The sequence below is a fragment of the Bombyx mandarina genome, chromosome 01, assembly GCF_030267445.1.
Source record: "Bombyx mandarina strain Sakado chromosome 01, ASM3026744v2".
Classification (NCBI taxonomy): Eukaryota; Metazoa; Arthropoda; class Insecta; order Lepidoptera; family Bombycidae; genus Bombyx; species Bombyx mandarina.
This window is the reverse complement of record NC_143208.1, coordinates 20,079,497-20,091,889: the sequence shown is the minus strand read 5'-3', so window position 1 is coordinate 20,091,889 and position 12,393 is coordinate 20,079,497. Positions and strand designations below refer to the sequence as shown.

The 12,393-nt window shown below is 38.0% G+C and overlaps 1 protein-coding gene across 8 annotated transcripts in view; it reads right to left on the bottom strand.

Annotated features, from left to right (window-relative positions):
* Nucleotides 1-12,393, bottom strand: part of Pdp1 (PAR bZIP family member Pdp1) — a 157,464-nt gene that overhangs the window by 51,081 nt on the left and 93,990 nt on the right. For 4 of the 8 annotated variants that reach the window (XM_089732133.1, XM_089732145.1, XM_089732143.1 and 1 more), the window contains one exon: nucleotides 5,548-5,586. The exons of the other annotated variants lie outside the window; for them this stretch is intronic. In XM_089732133.1, coding sequence (XP_089588259.1) covers nucleotides 5,548-5,586 — 39 coding nt within the window. The remainder of the gene's footprint in view (nucleotides 1-5,547; nucleotides 5,587-12,393) is intronic. 8 annotated transcript variants of the gene reach the window in all.

Here is a 12,393-nt window from a genome sequence, read left to right as displayed (position 1 = left end):
AAAAATAAATAAATAATAGTTAAAAAAAACTAACAAAGGACAATGCCCAAAAGTGGGCCAACTTCATGACCAAACTATTTGTACTTGAAAAACTATGCCTTATTTTTTCATGTTGTTTAGTTTATGTATCAACATTTCTTTCACCCTAGCATTGTTTTACAAAAAAATAAATTACTTATTTGATAACATCCCAAAACTGAGTGCCATAGTTTTTAAATTCGCCAATAGGCAAAGGGTAAATTAGCCCATACAGCCTTATAGTAAACCTATATGCTAACAAACGAAAGAGTTGTCTGTGACTTGATCAACAAATAAAAAAAAATAGCTAATGGTTATAATTCACAGACTTTTTAGTTTATTGTTGTTCAATTCAATATTTATGTATTGTAATAATAATTATTATTTAAAACCATGAATTATTTAATATTTTTAGATATTAATGATTCCATTAGTAAAAATCTCAATGGCCTACCATTACTCTATTCTTATTATATATGATCAGAGAGTTTTGGCAGCAACCCGAGTGAAGCGTCACTTGAAGTTTTATTTTAATGTTTTTTTAATAGTTTATTGTGATGTTATAATATACAAATTGGGTGCTGTTTTGTGTATTAAACATCAATAATCTTTGTTCACAATTATTAAGGCATTGGAATAAAACTGTGGCTTACATAGCAGTGACTGTTTTTTTTTTTTTTTCAAGATAAAAGGTCTGCGGAAATTCACGCTCACTCAATGTGCTATTCATCGAGTTGACGTCAAAACTCCCAAAAAGCAATAAAAAGAGATACACCGGCTTTCTATTGACATAAAATAATATAACTACGACAGACTAGGCTGTATAGGCTACGCTCTTTGCCTGCCTATTGGCGAATTTAAAAACAACAACAACAATTTCGTTGCCGGCTTCCGGATTTCATTTCATATTATTATTATTATGAGGATGTACTAATAATAAAATATACGTAAGGGCTTATTTCTAGCAACATTAACCACAATTAACTTATTTAATACTGTAAATAATGATGAGAGCAATTATTGATTTCGAAGAAAACAATTAACAACTTAATTTTAGCAGGAGAAAAAACAGATTTCTCTTAAACCTGGGTGAGAATATAAAAATCGTTTTCTGAATATGAAACGATATTTCTTTGTCTATCAAATTAAGATAAAACCATCATCACAGACAACTTTTTAGGGGTCCAAACGCCCATAGAAAATGGGCATTGTCCTTTACACTTTTATAGAAAATCCAACTAAAAAATAGAAAATTAATTTGAATTAATTTTCTATTTTTTAGTTTTAATTAATTTTAATTAAAAATAGTGTAAGAAATAATGATTTTATTGTAAAAAAACCGTGGGGTATTTTTCAGGATATTATCAAAATAACCCTTCTACTCATATCTGTTCATAAAATATTTATAACTACCGATACCATGCACCCCACGCTTTTTTAGTTTATTAGTTTTTTAAACTATTATTAATTTGTAATTTTTTATTTGAATTTCAATTTTTTTATTATTATTTTTTTAATATTGAGTTGTCATCGCTTCTTAATAAGTATACCAAATTTCGAGTTAATCCGACGTTTTGAAGGGGGTCAAAATCATGTTCAAAGATTCCGTTACAAACATACATACATACGTCTAAAGCTAATAAAAGCGTATTAAAAACGTAGTAGATGTAGATATTGGATGATAAATTAAAGGAAAAGTATATGATCATTATACGGTATATAATACGAGTACTATATTCGTTAAGCAAGCATATTATTATAAATACATACATAGAATACTTTATAATTTTATTAATAAATACATAGTATATTATAATACATAAATATGAAATATATAAATTTACTTAATACATATGTACCTAAATACGAGTATATTTATGCTACATATTTATTTTTGAGGCCCAGAATTGAAGTAAATAACTAATATCAGCTTGCCTAAATTCATTTACCGAATTATCAATCGGAACATAACACAATTAGTAATGGTCCTGATCTCAAGATAGAGCGCATTGAGGAACGCACAAAGTCAGAACGATGTGAGGCAGGACAATAAAGAATGAAGTTGTTAGATGAACGTGACGTTCTGTCATGACTAGAGTGAAGGTACTGAAAGTAAGGAGTTAGAGGAAGAGGAAAGGGAAAGACAAGTAGCGAGAGTGGGGAAATTTAGACCGATTGCGAAAGGCAGCCACATGGTGGTTTTTGTTTCCAACCTATGCTGATAGCTTTGAGAGGCTATATCAGCGTTACCCTAGCGTGTAGGTGAGCTCTCGGGGTCAAACCGGAGGTGATGCTAACACGGGCTCTATCTAGCAAGAGCAAGTTAATAGATCGGGAGGATCCCTAATGACGTGTTTATGGCGACGTCAACTGTTTACCATTCGGTCCACAGGATCGGATATGAACATGGTCGTACACACGAAGATTGAAGATGAATCGAAAGCAGTTTTTGAAAAAATAGGTCGAGTCTGTTGAGAAAGTCTGCATTCAGATCAAAATAACAGACCTTGGTCTTGCAGCGCTGCAACCAGACTTTACTACAGTAGGCACTACATGAGAATTCAATATTGATTGAGATGAAATGATTCTGCCGTCATCGGTCTTAGGTGTCGTTAACTGGCTTTACCAGAACCTTTGTTTCGCTCTGTAATACGCTCGGTATTAAACACGCGTAGGTCGGATTTAGGTCGGATTTGGATAGCTGTCTGCTGCTACTATTCATGAAAACTTTCATTTCACAGGATCATTCCGTGTCGTTCTTCCGTGAGCTAGAGAGTAGGGTCTGAGAGTATACCGGTGCAAGGGATTTCGATTGTAAATCTCAGATAGCTGTTATGTAATACTGTTGAGGCTTCGACGTCATATGTTATCTTGATGAGGGCGGTGACATGCACGTCGTGGTGTCTGTGGGTTTCAGTATCTACTGAACATTGAGTGGGTCATGAACTCGTTCACCGAACCAGTGCAATTAAAAGAGAGACCCCGCGGATCGCTTAGAACCTCTGGGTCTACGGAGGGACTTCAGTTTTCTCTGTATTTTGTACCGTATGTTCCATGGGGAGTGATCTGAGAAATTAGTCGAGATGCTCCCCTCATGTCCTTTTTACCATCACACCTCCCGCCACCGAAGCAGAGTTCATCCATATTTTTTGGAACCATTGCGTTCATCGAGATAGCGTTTCCAAAGAACTTTTCTGCCACGTACCACCCAGCTAGCTCCCTTCTACGGTGTTCTCGCTATGACATGTCCTTCTTCAAACGAGGCTCGCAGAGAGTAGAGTAGAGTACAAGAGCACGACGTGTAAGAGTCCACTCTGTTTATTTCATCCACAGAACAATGATAGGTTTTTTTTTATTGCTTAGATGGATGGACGACCTCACAGCCCACCTGGTGTTAAGTGTTTACTGGAGCCCATAGACATCTACAACGGAAATGTGCCACCCACTATGAGATATAAGTTCTAAGATCTCAGTATAGTTACACAGAACGATATCCGACATTCCAATGCATTTGAAAATTTAATTCACATCTTTGATCGTGTAGAGTGGGACAGATAGAGACACCATCTTCAAGAGATCAGCGCGGCCGAACCGTAACTGATAATGAAACCTACACCCGTGATGGTTTACGAACAGTAAATACCAGATTACATTACCAAGCTTACTTAATTTTTAATTGTAGTCTATCGTTTTATGTTTAAATTTAAATAACCGTTAAATTATTTTCGTGATAATATATTATGTATATATCGTGTTACGAGTAATATATGTATTAGTGAGAAGACAGGGAAAGAAAGCGAGTTTTTTTTTTCGGGTAGAGGGCCGAACCTCCTACGAGGTCCCCGCGCAAAAGGGGCGCGCGGGGTATGTGAGACTCAACGATCTGCATGGTGTTGTGAGCAGACCGCGGGCCCAAGGATTTTAGGACCCACCCACTAAACTTTTTTTTTTTTTTTTTTCCTACCTACGCTGAGAGCCTTGAGAGGCTATTTCAGCGTAACCCTAACGTTTGTAGGTGAGCTCACGGGGCTCAAACCTGATGACGTTGCTAACACGAACCCTAGCAAGAGTCGTGCTTCGCAGAATCTACCACCGGATCGGAAACGCGACCCACTGAGAAGATCCGGCGAGAAACTCAGTGGGCTGTGTCTGAGAGTTAATTTACTCGTCGAGCCCTTCGTCGCAAGCGACGGGTTCGACGAGAACGGTGACCTGTGTTTGAAGTACCTAAAAGCACCGTTAGTGGATCGGGAGGATCCGAGATGACGTGTTTTGGGCGACGTCGACTGCTTTCCATTCTGTCCGCAGGATCGGGAATGTAGTTACCGGCGGCCACGATGAGAGGGTTCTCGTGTCGTGCCGCTTTATCGAAGTGGCGCATCGACGCCGACTGAAGATACTTACTGATGGACTCTAAGTCCAGGTCGTCATGGAGGTCGACGTTCCTGACGAACCACGGGGCTCCGACGGCTATCCTGCAAAAACGCGATTGAATAATTTGGAAGAATTTTAAGTGAGTGCGGGCCGCGTGAGCGAACACTACACTTGCATAGGTCATGACGGGGCGTATGCAAGTTTTGTAGAGTGTCACCTTATTTCTAAGGGACATTTTACTTCGCCTACATATCATCGGGTAGAGACGTCCTAGAATGAAGGCGGCACGGTCGCGTACCGTCTTGATGTGAGGGCGGAATGTCATCCTACTGTCGAGGGTGACGCCTAAATATTTGACCTTCGGGGCCCACGGTATAGGCTGGTCGAACATCGTGATTGGACGAATGGCGGAGGCGGAGGTGTTGACGCGCCTAGTCGGGAGAGGGATGCTCAGCGTGGTGTTCGGAGGGCGACCCTTTTTGAAGAGCACCGCTGTGCTTTTCGTGGGGTTGATGTCGATGCGCCACTTCCGGAACCACTGTCCCATGGTGGTAGCTGCGGTCTGAAGTCGTCGATAAAGCAACGCCTTCTTCCTACACAAGTAGTAGATGGCGGTGTCATCGGCGAAGAGCGCTCCACGCTCCAGTCACGAGTTAACATTACGAGCTGATATCGTATAAGCTCATATCCCTATAAGACCGTTTCAATTCCTCGGTAGCATATCTAGTGGATCTTTAGATAGACTTCTGGTCCAACTAGTCTCAGAGCGCTGATTATGTGGCTCTATTAATATTTACCGCCATTACATTTCATAAAACTATTTCGTTCATCTTAAAGATAAAGTAATCGTCGATCGATATTTTTAGTTCCTTTTTATTTTGAAGTTAAATAATGAAAACGTTGTCTAAACATCAGTATAATTGGCAGCATAAAGCGTATTATCTATAATTTGCAGAAACAAAGAACCGGACAAAACAGAGACAAAAACAGAAAAGTTGAAAAGCGTCTGTTTAATGAATGACATGGATTAACACAGAATAAAGTGCTGCCTTGCAACTCTGAGAGAAACTTTTATTAGTAGGTATTTATTCACGACACGTTCTAGTGTCCTAATAACTTAGGTGCGAATAAAAATGAATGATGAGATGTACTGACCGTACTTTTTGTTGAAACTAGCCCCGTGACTCAGGAAATCTGGAAAAATTAAAAATTTAATTTTAAATAAAGGTGAATGCAAATAAAATCAAATTGTTACACACATTAATGATCGCTAGGGGCCCCCCAATAGTCGAGATTCGACTATAATGAATTTAAATTATAAGTTTAAACATTATTATGGTTCTATTGTTAAACACTATTATATATCAATAACATAATCACAGTATTCGCCGAAACTGCACGATAAATCAATAATATTAAAGACAAACAATATTAATCTATTTTCAATTCGACCACAGACTTTAAACAATAACAAAAGTTTCCCAATTGACAGTAAACAAAGAGTATATTTATATGTGTGGTGTCAAATACATGGTAGTGTGTGTAATGTTTTCTTTATTGATTTAAGGTATCTTTCATGCTTTATTTTTAAAAAATATTAGCATTGTGCACTCCTTTTCTATAATCTCTATAAGTGTGAGAAATTTCATACTCCTCCGTCTGCGCAATTTTCGTAAAAAGGGGTAGGTACGAAGTTTTTGCTTCACGTATTAATATATAGATTATGTACTCGTAGTATGTTCGGAAGCATTGAGGCGCTCGAAAGCCGGGGGAATATAATTGTAAAGTTCTACCGTATTACCAGTATATTTATTGTATAATAATATGTAGGTATATCAAGACATTTTAAAACTTTATAAAATTAAGATAATATTAAACATTGAATGTGTCTAAATTTTAAATAGTTATAACGATTTTTTTTATATCCCTACAATGATGCATGATACCTTAATATCATTTATGACATACTTGATTAATGAACTTTCATTGAACAAAATGCAGTAACATCAACACGCTCGGGAAAATACGAATGGCTGGCGCCATCTAGAATCGAGTGGAGAAACCAACTAGCTGCCATGTGACAACTTAGTTCCATAATTATCCGGTGATGGCGATGCTGTAGCTCCACTAAATAAGGTAAAAGTGATATCTACTTTTTAACTTACCGTATCTGCTCATATTCGTACTAGTGATAACTAATTGTTGTGAAGAGAAGAGATTTGATGCATGAAAACTTTATAAGTTAAAAAAGAAAACGAAAAACTATGGTAAAACTTTTAAAACTGAAAATAATGACCGGTCACATGTGCGCGCTATGACCGAAGTGTTCTACCCTTCCATTGGTCAGGTTAAGGCCGTCGACGCAACAGCTCGCTCTACTATTGGCGGAGGTCAGCGCCGTCGGTAAAACAGATAATGCAGCAGCACGTGACGAACACGCTCGAAGGCCGCGTGCTTGTATCAGGTGGCACTTTGCAGATGGCGACACTAGCTACGTTGTTTACAACTTCACCGCAGTAGTTGTCATTATTACCAGTATGACATAATTTGGTGTAATCCGCGGGCGGCGGCGGCGGCGGCGGGTAGAGGAGAGCGAGCACATGAGTAACCGGTTCACAGCTAGACTAGCGGAACTTCCCGCGGTCTGCAAGTGCGATGCAGCGCGACCTTGTGCCGTGGCGTACGAAGCCGCGGAGAAAATTAACGATGGTGCGCGGGAACCATTACATGTAATATACTGTACCATTATATACTGATAGCACACATGCACTGAGCACGCAGAAGCGCAGAAAGGCAGAACGCTGAAATAAATCGAGCGTTCTGATACGTAGCGCACGTGACTAACTAGCTTGTGCCCATTCACCTTGCCTTCATTTTAACTAAAACTGAACCATGCAGTAATTAATACCTACACTACGACCGCGTTATTATGTTAGGAGCAATAATTTGTTGTTATAAATCCAAATGTGTTAAGACACTCCTTAAATGTTGGAGTCGTCGTGGTTTTTGAGGATACATTTTCTCGTTGCCTATAATACGGCTGCACACAGGTGCTCAGGTGCAGAGGTGCACGGGCGCTCAGGTACGCTACGCATGTATGTACCTAAGTAGTGTTTACAGTAAGGCGGGTGTCACTTTGTAGGTAAAGACTATACTGGAAATCGACGCTCATGAATCCTAATTTTCTCGCCGGATCTTCTCAGTGGGTCGCGTTTCCGATCCGGTGGTAGATTCTGCAAAGCACGGCTCTAGCTAAGGTTCGTGTTAGCAACGTCGTCAGGTTTGAGGCCCGGGAGCTCACCTACTAGTTAAGGTTACGCTGATATAGCCTCTCAAGGCTCTCAGCTTAGGTAGGAAAAAAAAAAGTATCCTAACGCGGAAACCTTCTTGAAATGGAACAGTGTCACAGCGTCTCGTTCAAACAACTAAAAGTATTTGAAAAAGAATTCTTTTATTGAACTAACTATTTTGCTGTAAAACCGGCGATTCGTTGTTGGAATGTCCGACGCATCGCCATACTGCACCGTACAGCACTTGTGTTTATTACCCAAGGCACAGATTCAATCCGTGGATGTAAACAATTAATAAATCTGAAAGCATTCACGTAATGAATGGGTTCGTTCTACCAAATTACACTTATATTATAACTTAAATATTACAAATTTCAATTAAATATTGAACATGTAAATACTTTCAATTTAGATATGGCGGACTACAGACCATCAGGTACGTCATCATGAATGAAAATACTTAGGTGTCGAACTGAAAATGATATGGATGATATCTAATTACTATGATGAATGTTTTCAGAGAACTGTTCGACAGGTTGTGTTAAGTTGGTCGAGACTTCTCACCTGCGGTAGGTCAGCATTCAGCTGTCATCTACATTACATTATTAAAAGTAATCTTTATAACAAATTTCAACATTCCTTTACATTTTGGACTACAGTACCGCGGCACTGCCAGAAAGTTGACTTGGCACACAATAATTGTCCAGCCCATTGTTAATATAAAACAGACGTGTTTTTTTTGCTTACATGGGTCTTCGAGCTCATGGCCTATCTGGTGTTGAGTATGTGTGTGTGTCAGTGTTTTACCGGAGTCCATAGACATTAACAACGAAAATGCCGCCACCCACCGTGAGCCATGAGTATAAGTCACAGTTCAATAGTTAAACAATTGATCCACCTTTCAAACTGGAACGTATTACTGCTTCGCGGTCTGCGGTCCCCCGACTCCAGCGACCCCGCGTGAGCCCGTGATATAACTATTCTGGTTAAGTCCCTCCGAACAGCAGGATCAGCGCTGCCTGTGTCAATATGACGTCCAGTTTCCAAAGACGTTGAGCAGCACTCGACTCGCTGCTGTGGAGTATTAATTTAGGAAGTCTCGTTGGATAAGTGATAACAGCAAATTACGCACTATTATGATTGAGGAGGGATTAGAAAACGACGCATTCTCAGGTCTTTATCTTGATTTCAGTGTAATTTTATCAAAGACGTCAACGGATTTCGATAACTGGCTCTGATGTATCAAATGAAATGACAAGAAGTTTTATTTTATTTTTACATTTGAAATTAAATAAAGTACGTGGCGTGACCAAAAAAAAAAAAACTTAAGCGTGTTTTCGTATTTGGTTAAAATGAGTGTAAATAATGACGAAAATATTTTCTGGGTTTAAAAAATAACGCGTGCGATCTAGTTGCCTGACATTGTTCAAAACGGCCGCCTATTAATTCCAACAACACAACTCGATTGTGTGTAGTTAGTTACTTGTGTCAGAGTCGGACAATCTGCGCGGTGCACGACCGCCATGCAGCCAGCCAGCTCCAGCGCCGTTAACTAATAATGAAAATACAAAACAAAACACGAGTGCGGTTAGCCGGGACGCATTTAATCATTGAAACGTTGCCAAATATTATAAATGAAACCGCGCCGATGTGTATGTTTGAATGTTGTCACTGTAATTGTGTGGCTAATCTAAATAGTAGTTAGTCGAGAGTAATAAAAAACCGGACAAGTGCGCTACGGACAATATACTATCAAGGGTTCTGTAGATGGTTCACAACGGTACGGTACGATGTGGTTGTGGAAAAATTCAGAATCAAGAAAAATTTTCTACGGGAAATTTCCCACATTTCGATATTTCGACTCATCCGCAGAATATAGTCCTATCTGTAGGATTGATAGTTTTCAGTAGAGGTTAAAGAAGTTGTTGACTTGTGTAACTTTTAAACGGTGCGACTTGTTGTTTAAATTTTTTGGTATGTCGTTACTACGTCTCAGCTTTGTTAAATACTGTGTAGTTTATAACTGTTATTCTTTTATTTCTGGAGATAGTGAGTTCTATATTAACTTAAGACGTTTTATGGCAAAACAGCGAGGGTCCTTAGTGAACGTTACACGTTGTTTTATGGACACATGTAAATTAAATGACGTTCTATATTAACATGAGTCGGTTTTCTTCGGAATTACTAACTACTAATGAGTCCTACGTAAATAGCAACCTTGAAATATTTAAACATAACGTTCCTCATATCATCACTGCCCTCCTATATAACTAAATAAAAAAGATAGTAATTATTTAAAATAGTTTATTAAGTGAAAAAATCTCAAAACTGGTATAAAGAATCATCATAAACAGCAACCATAACACTAAAAATTTCAAAAAAACTTACAAGTTCATGTATCAATTAGAACATTGCAGGACGCAGACGCGGACGAAGATAATAAAACTATTTTTTTTTTTATAATAACAACATTAAAATCAGCAGTATCAAAGTTTTTTTTATTGCTTAGATGGGTGGACGAACTCACAGCCCACCTGGTGTTAAGTGATGACTGGAGCCCATAGACATCTACAACGTAAATGCGCCACCCACCTTGAGATATAAGTTCTAAGATCTCAGTATTAACTATACTTAGATCTTAGAACTTATATCTCAATGGCTGCCCCACCCTTCAAACCGAAACGCATTACTGTTTCACGACAGAAATAGGCGGGCGGTACCTACCCGTGCGGACTCACAAGAGGTCCTACCAGCAGTAAACTATCTACTCACTAATCGTAGAACTAATCTACTAATCACTAATCTATAATAATCAGCCTTCATAATTAATCAATCAGTCTTACATAGTAACCTAGACTTATAACTGGTGCACATACTTAATAGCAATGAAATGGCATGTAGACAAACATAAAATATTATAATTAACATTGCTTCGCTAAATTAGTAGGAAGAATTCAGCTCTAAAAAGAGGAAGCAGACACTAGATAAAATTATTCCGATAGATTATCATTCGATTCTTCAGAAGCAGTAACAGTTATGTGATGTGGCAAAGAGTTAAAGTATGGAGTTCCTCTAAGGGAATAAGTTCTGAGCGGCACATATCCATTAAATCTTTATACTTTGCAGCAGGAATCATAATAGGTCCAGAATATGCAGCTTTTAGTTCAGCTTGTACCTAGTTCCTCGTATTACTACGAATTACTAAAATATCATAATCAGGTTGAGTTAGATCATATTTCAAAAACAAATTTGTTGGGATGTTGTTCCAGTTAATCTTCTTGCCCTTAATGTCTTTGATCCAAACCTTATTATTAACAAGACTTTTAAAGTCGAATACGTCATTCTGGGTTACGTTTCGAACAACATAGGGTTCTCCTTCATTCTTGGCCCATCTTACTAATAAACGCCATTAATGAGGGGTATATATAGTTTTGGTTTGAGAAGCTCTCTTGATGACAGAGTGGATACTGTCCCCCTCATTTTGGGTATGCTCTTTCTGTAAAAACCGGTGTGTAATGTATATGTTGAACTTTTTTGCGGCATAAATGTATAATGAATATACAAAGCGATTACAATTTTGGCCAGCACAATTGTCTGACCAAAAGCGGAACTCCTTGGTCCCTTGTTCAACATTAGTCTGTATAAAATTTAAGAGGCAACTGCTTACCTCGTTTGCTCCACGTTTTTCCACAGATTCATCCCACAAATAGCAAATGGCCTTCTTTTTACCCATATCCAAAACCGTAAAGTTAAAAGAAGATAGCTTTCTGTTATAGTAAAATATATTTATATTGCTTAGAGGACACTGTAAAACTTTTCAAAATCAAACAGCAGTAACCATGTTTCCGTTTGACTCCTCAACATCTTTTTTATCTAGGTTTTTTAAATGCCCTGCCTTCTTATTTGTCTGGTGTTATTGAAAAGCTTCTTTCTCTTGGTCAGTTGGATTTTTATTCAATCGAAAAACGTGACATTCCTCGCACGAATACTTTTTGGGAGTATGAAAACCTAGATTGAAGTTTGAGTTGACAATGTCACGATATTGGCGTTCTTTTATAGTGTTGTATTTTTCAGGGTCATGATACATGATTAGGGCAGAATACGGTGTTGCAGATCGAATGGATATTAGTAGGAGATTGCATGAGTGCTGGTACTGACAGTTCCAAATTGAACGGAGTACATCTGTGGTGATCTAATAAATCTTCAAGCTGTATATGTGGTAAATTTTCGTAACTTAAAGGCACTTTCAAAGAAAATATACTAGGTTGGTTGCTGTAAGCATCCAAGGCAGATACATCAGGCACGAGATTAGGTACTGAGCTGTCGCAGGTAATTTCCTTGGTCCCACTATCTTAATCTAGCATTTTTTCAATACATCAGCTAGTTCCTGACTGATTTCTACTGGTCCAGGAGGCAAAGGTGACGTTTGTATGTCTTACAGGTATCATCATCATTTATAACAGAAAATTTAAAAAAACTCATATTTTTATGACAATTTATAAAATACTATTTATATTTATGTGTTTTGCAAAACAATTTAATTATACAGAAATAATTAAACAAAGTTTAAATAAAAAATCGTTATATTTAACAACTTTTTTACACGATTAACGTCCTAACTGATTTCATTATCCCAGCAACAACGTCTCATCTTACTAACTAACCAACAAATCGCGTCACAGAGTTCGTAAAAAAATGTCCCATATTCACA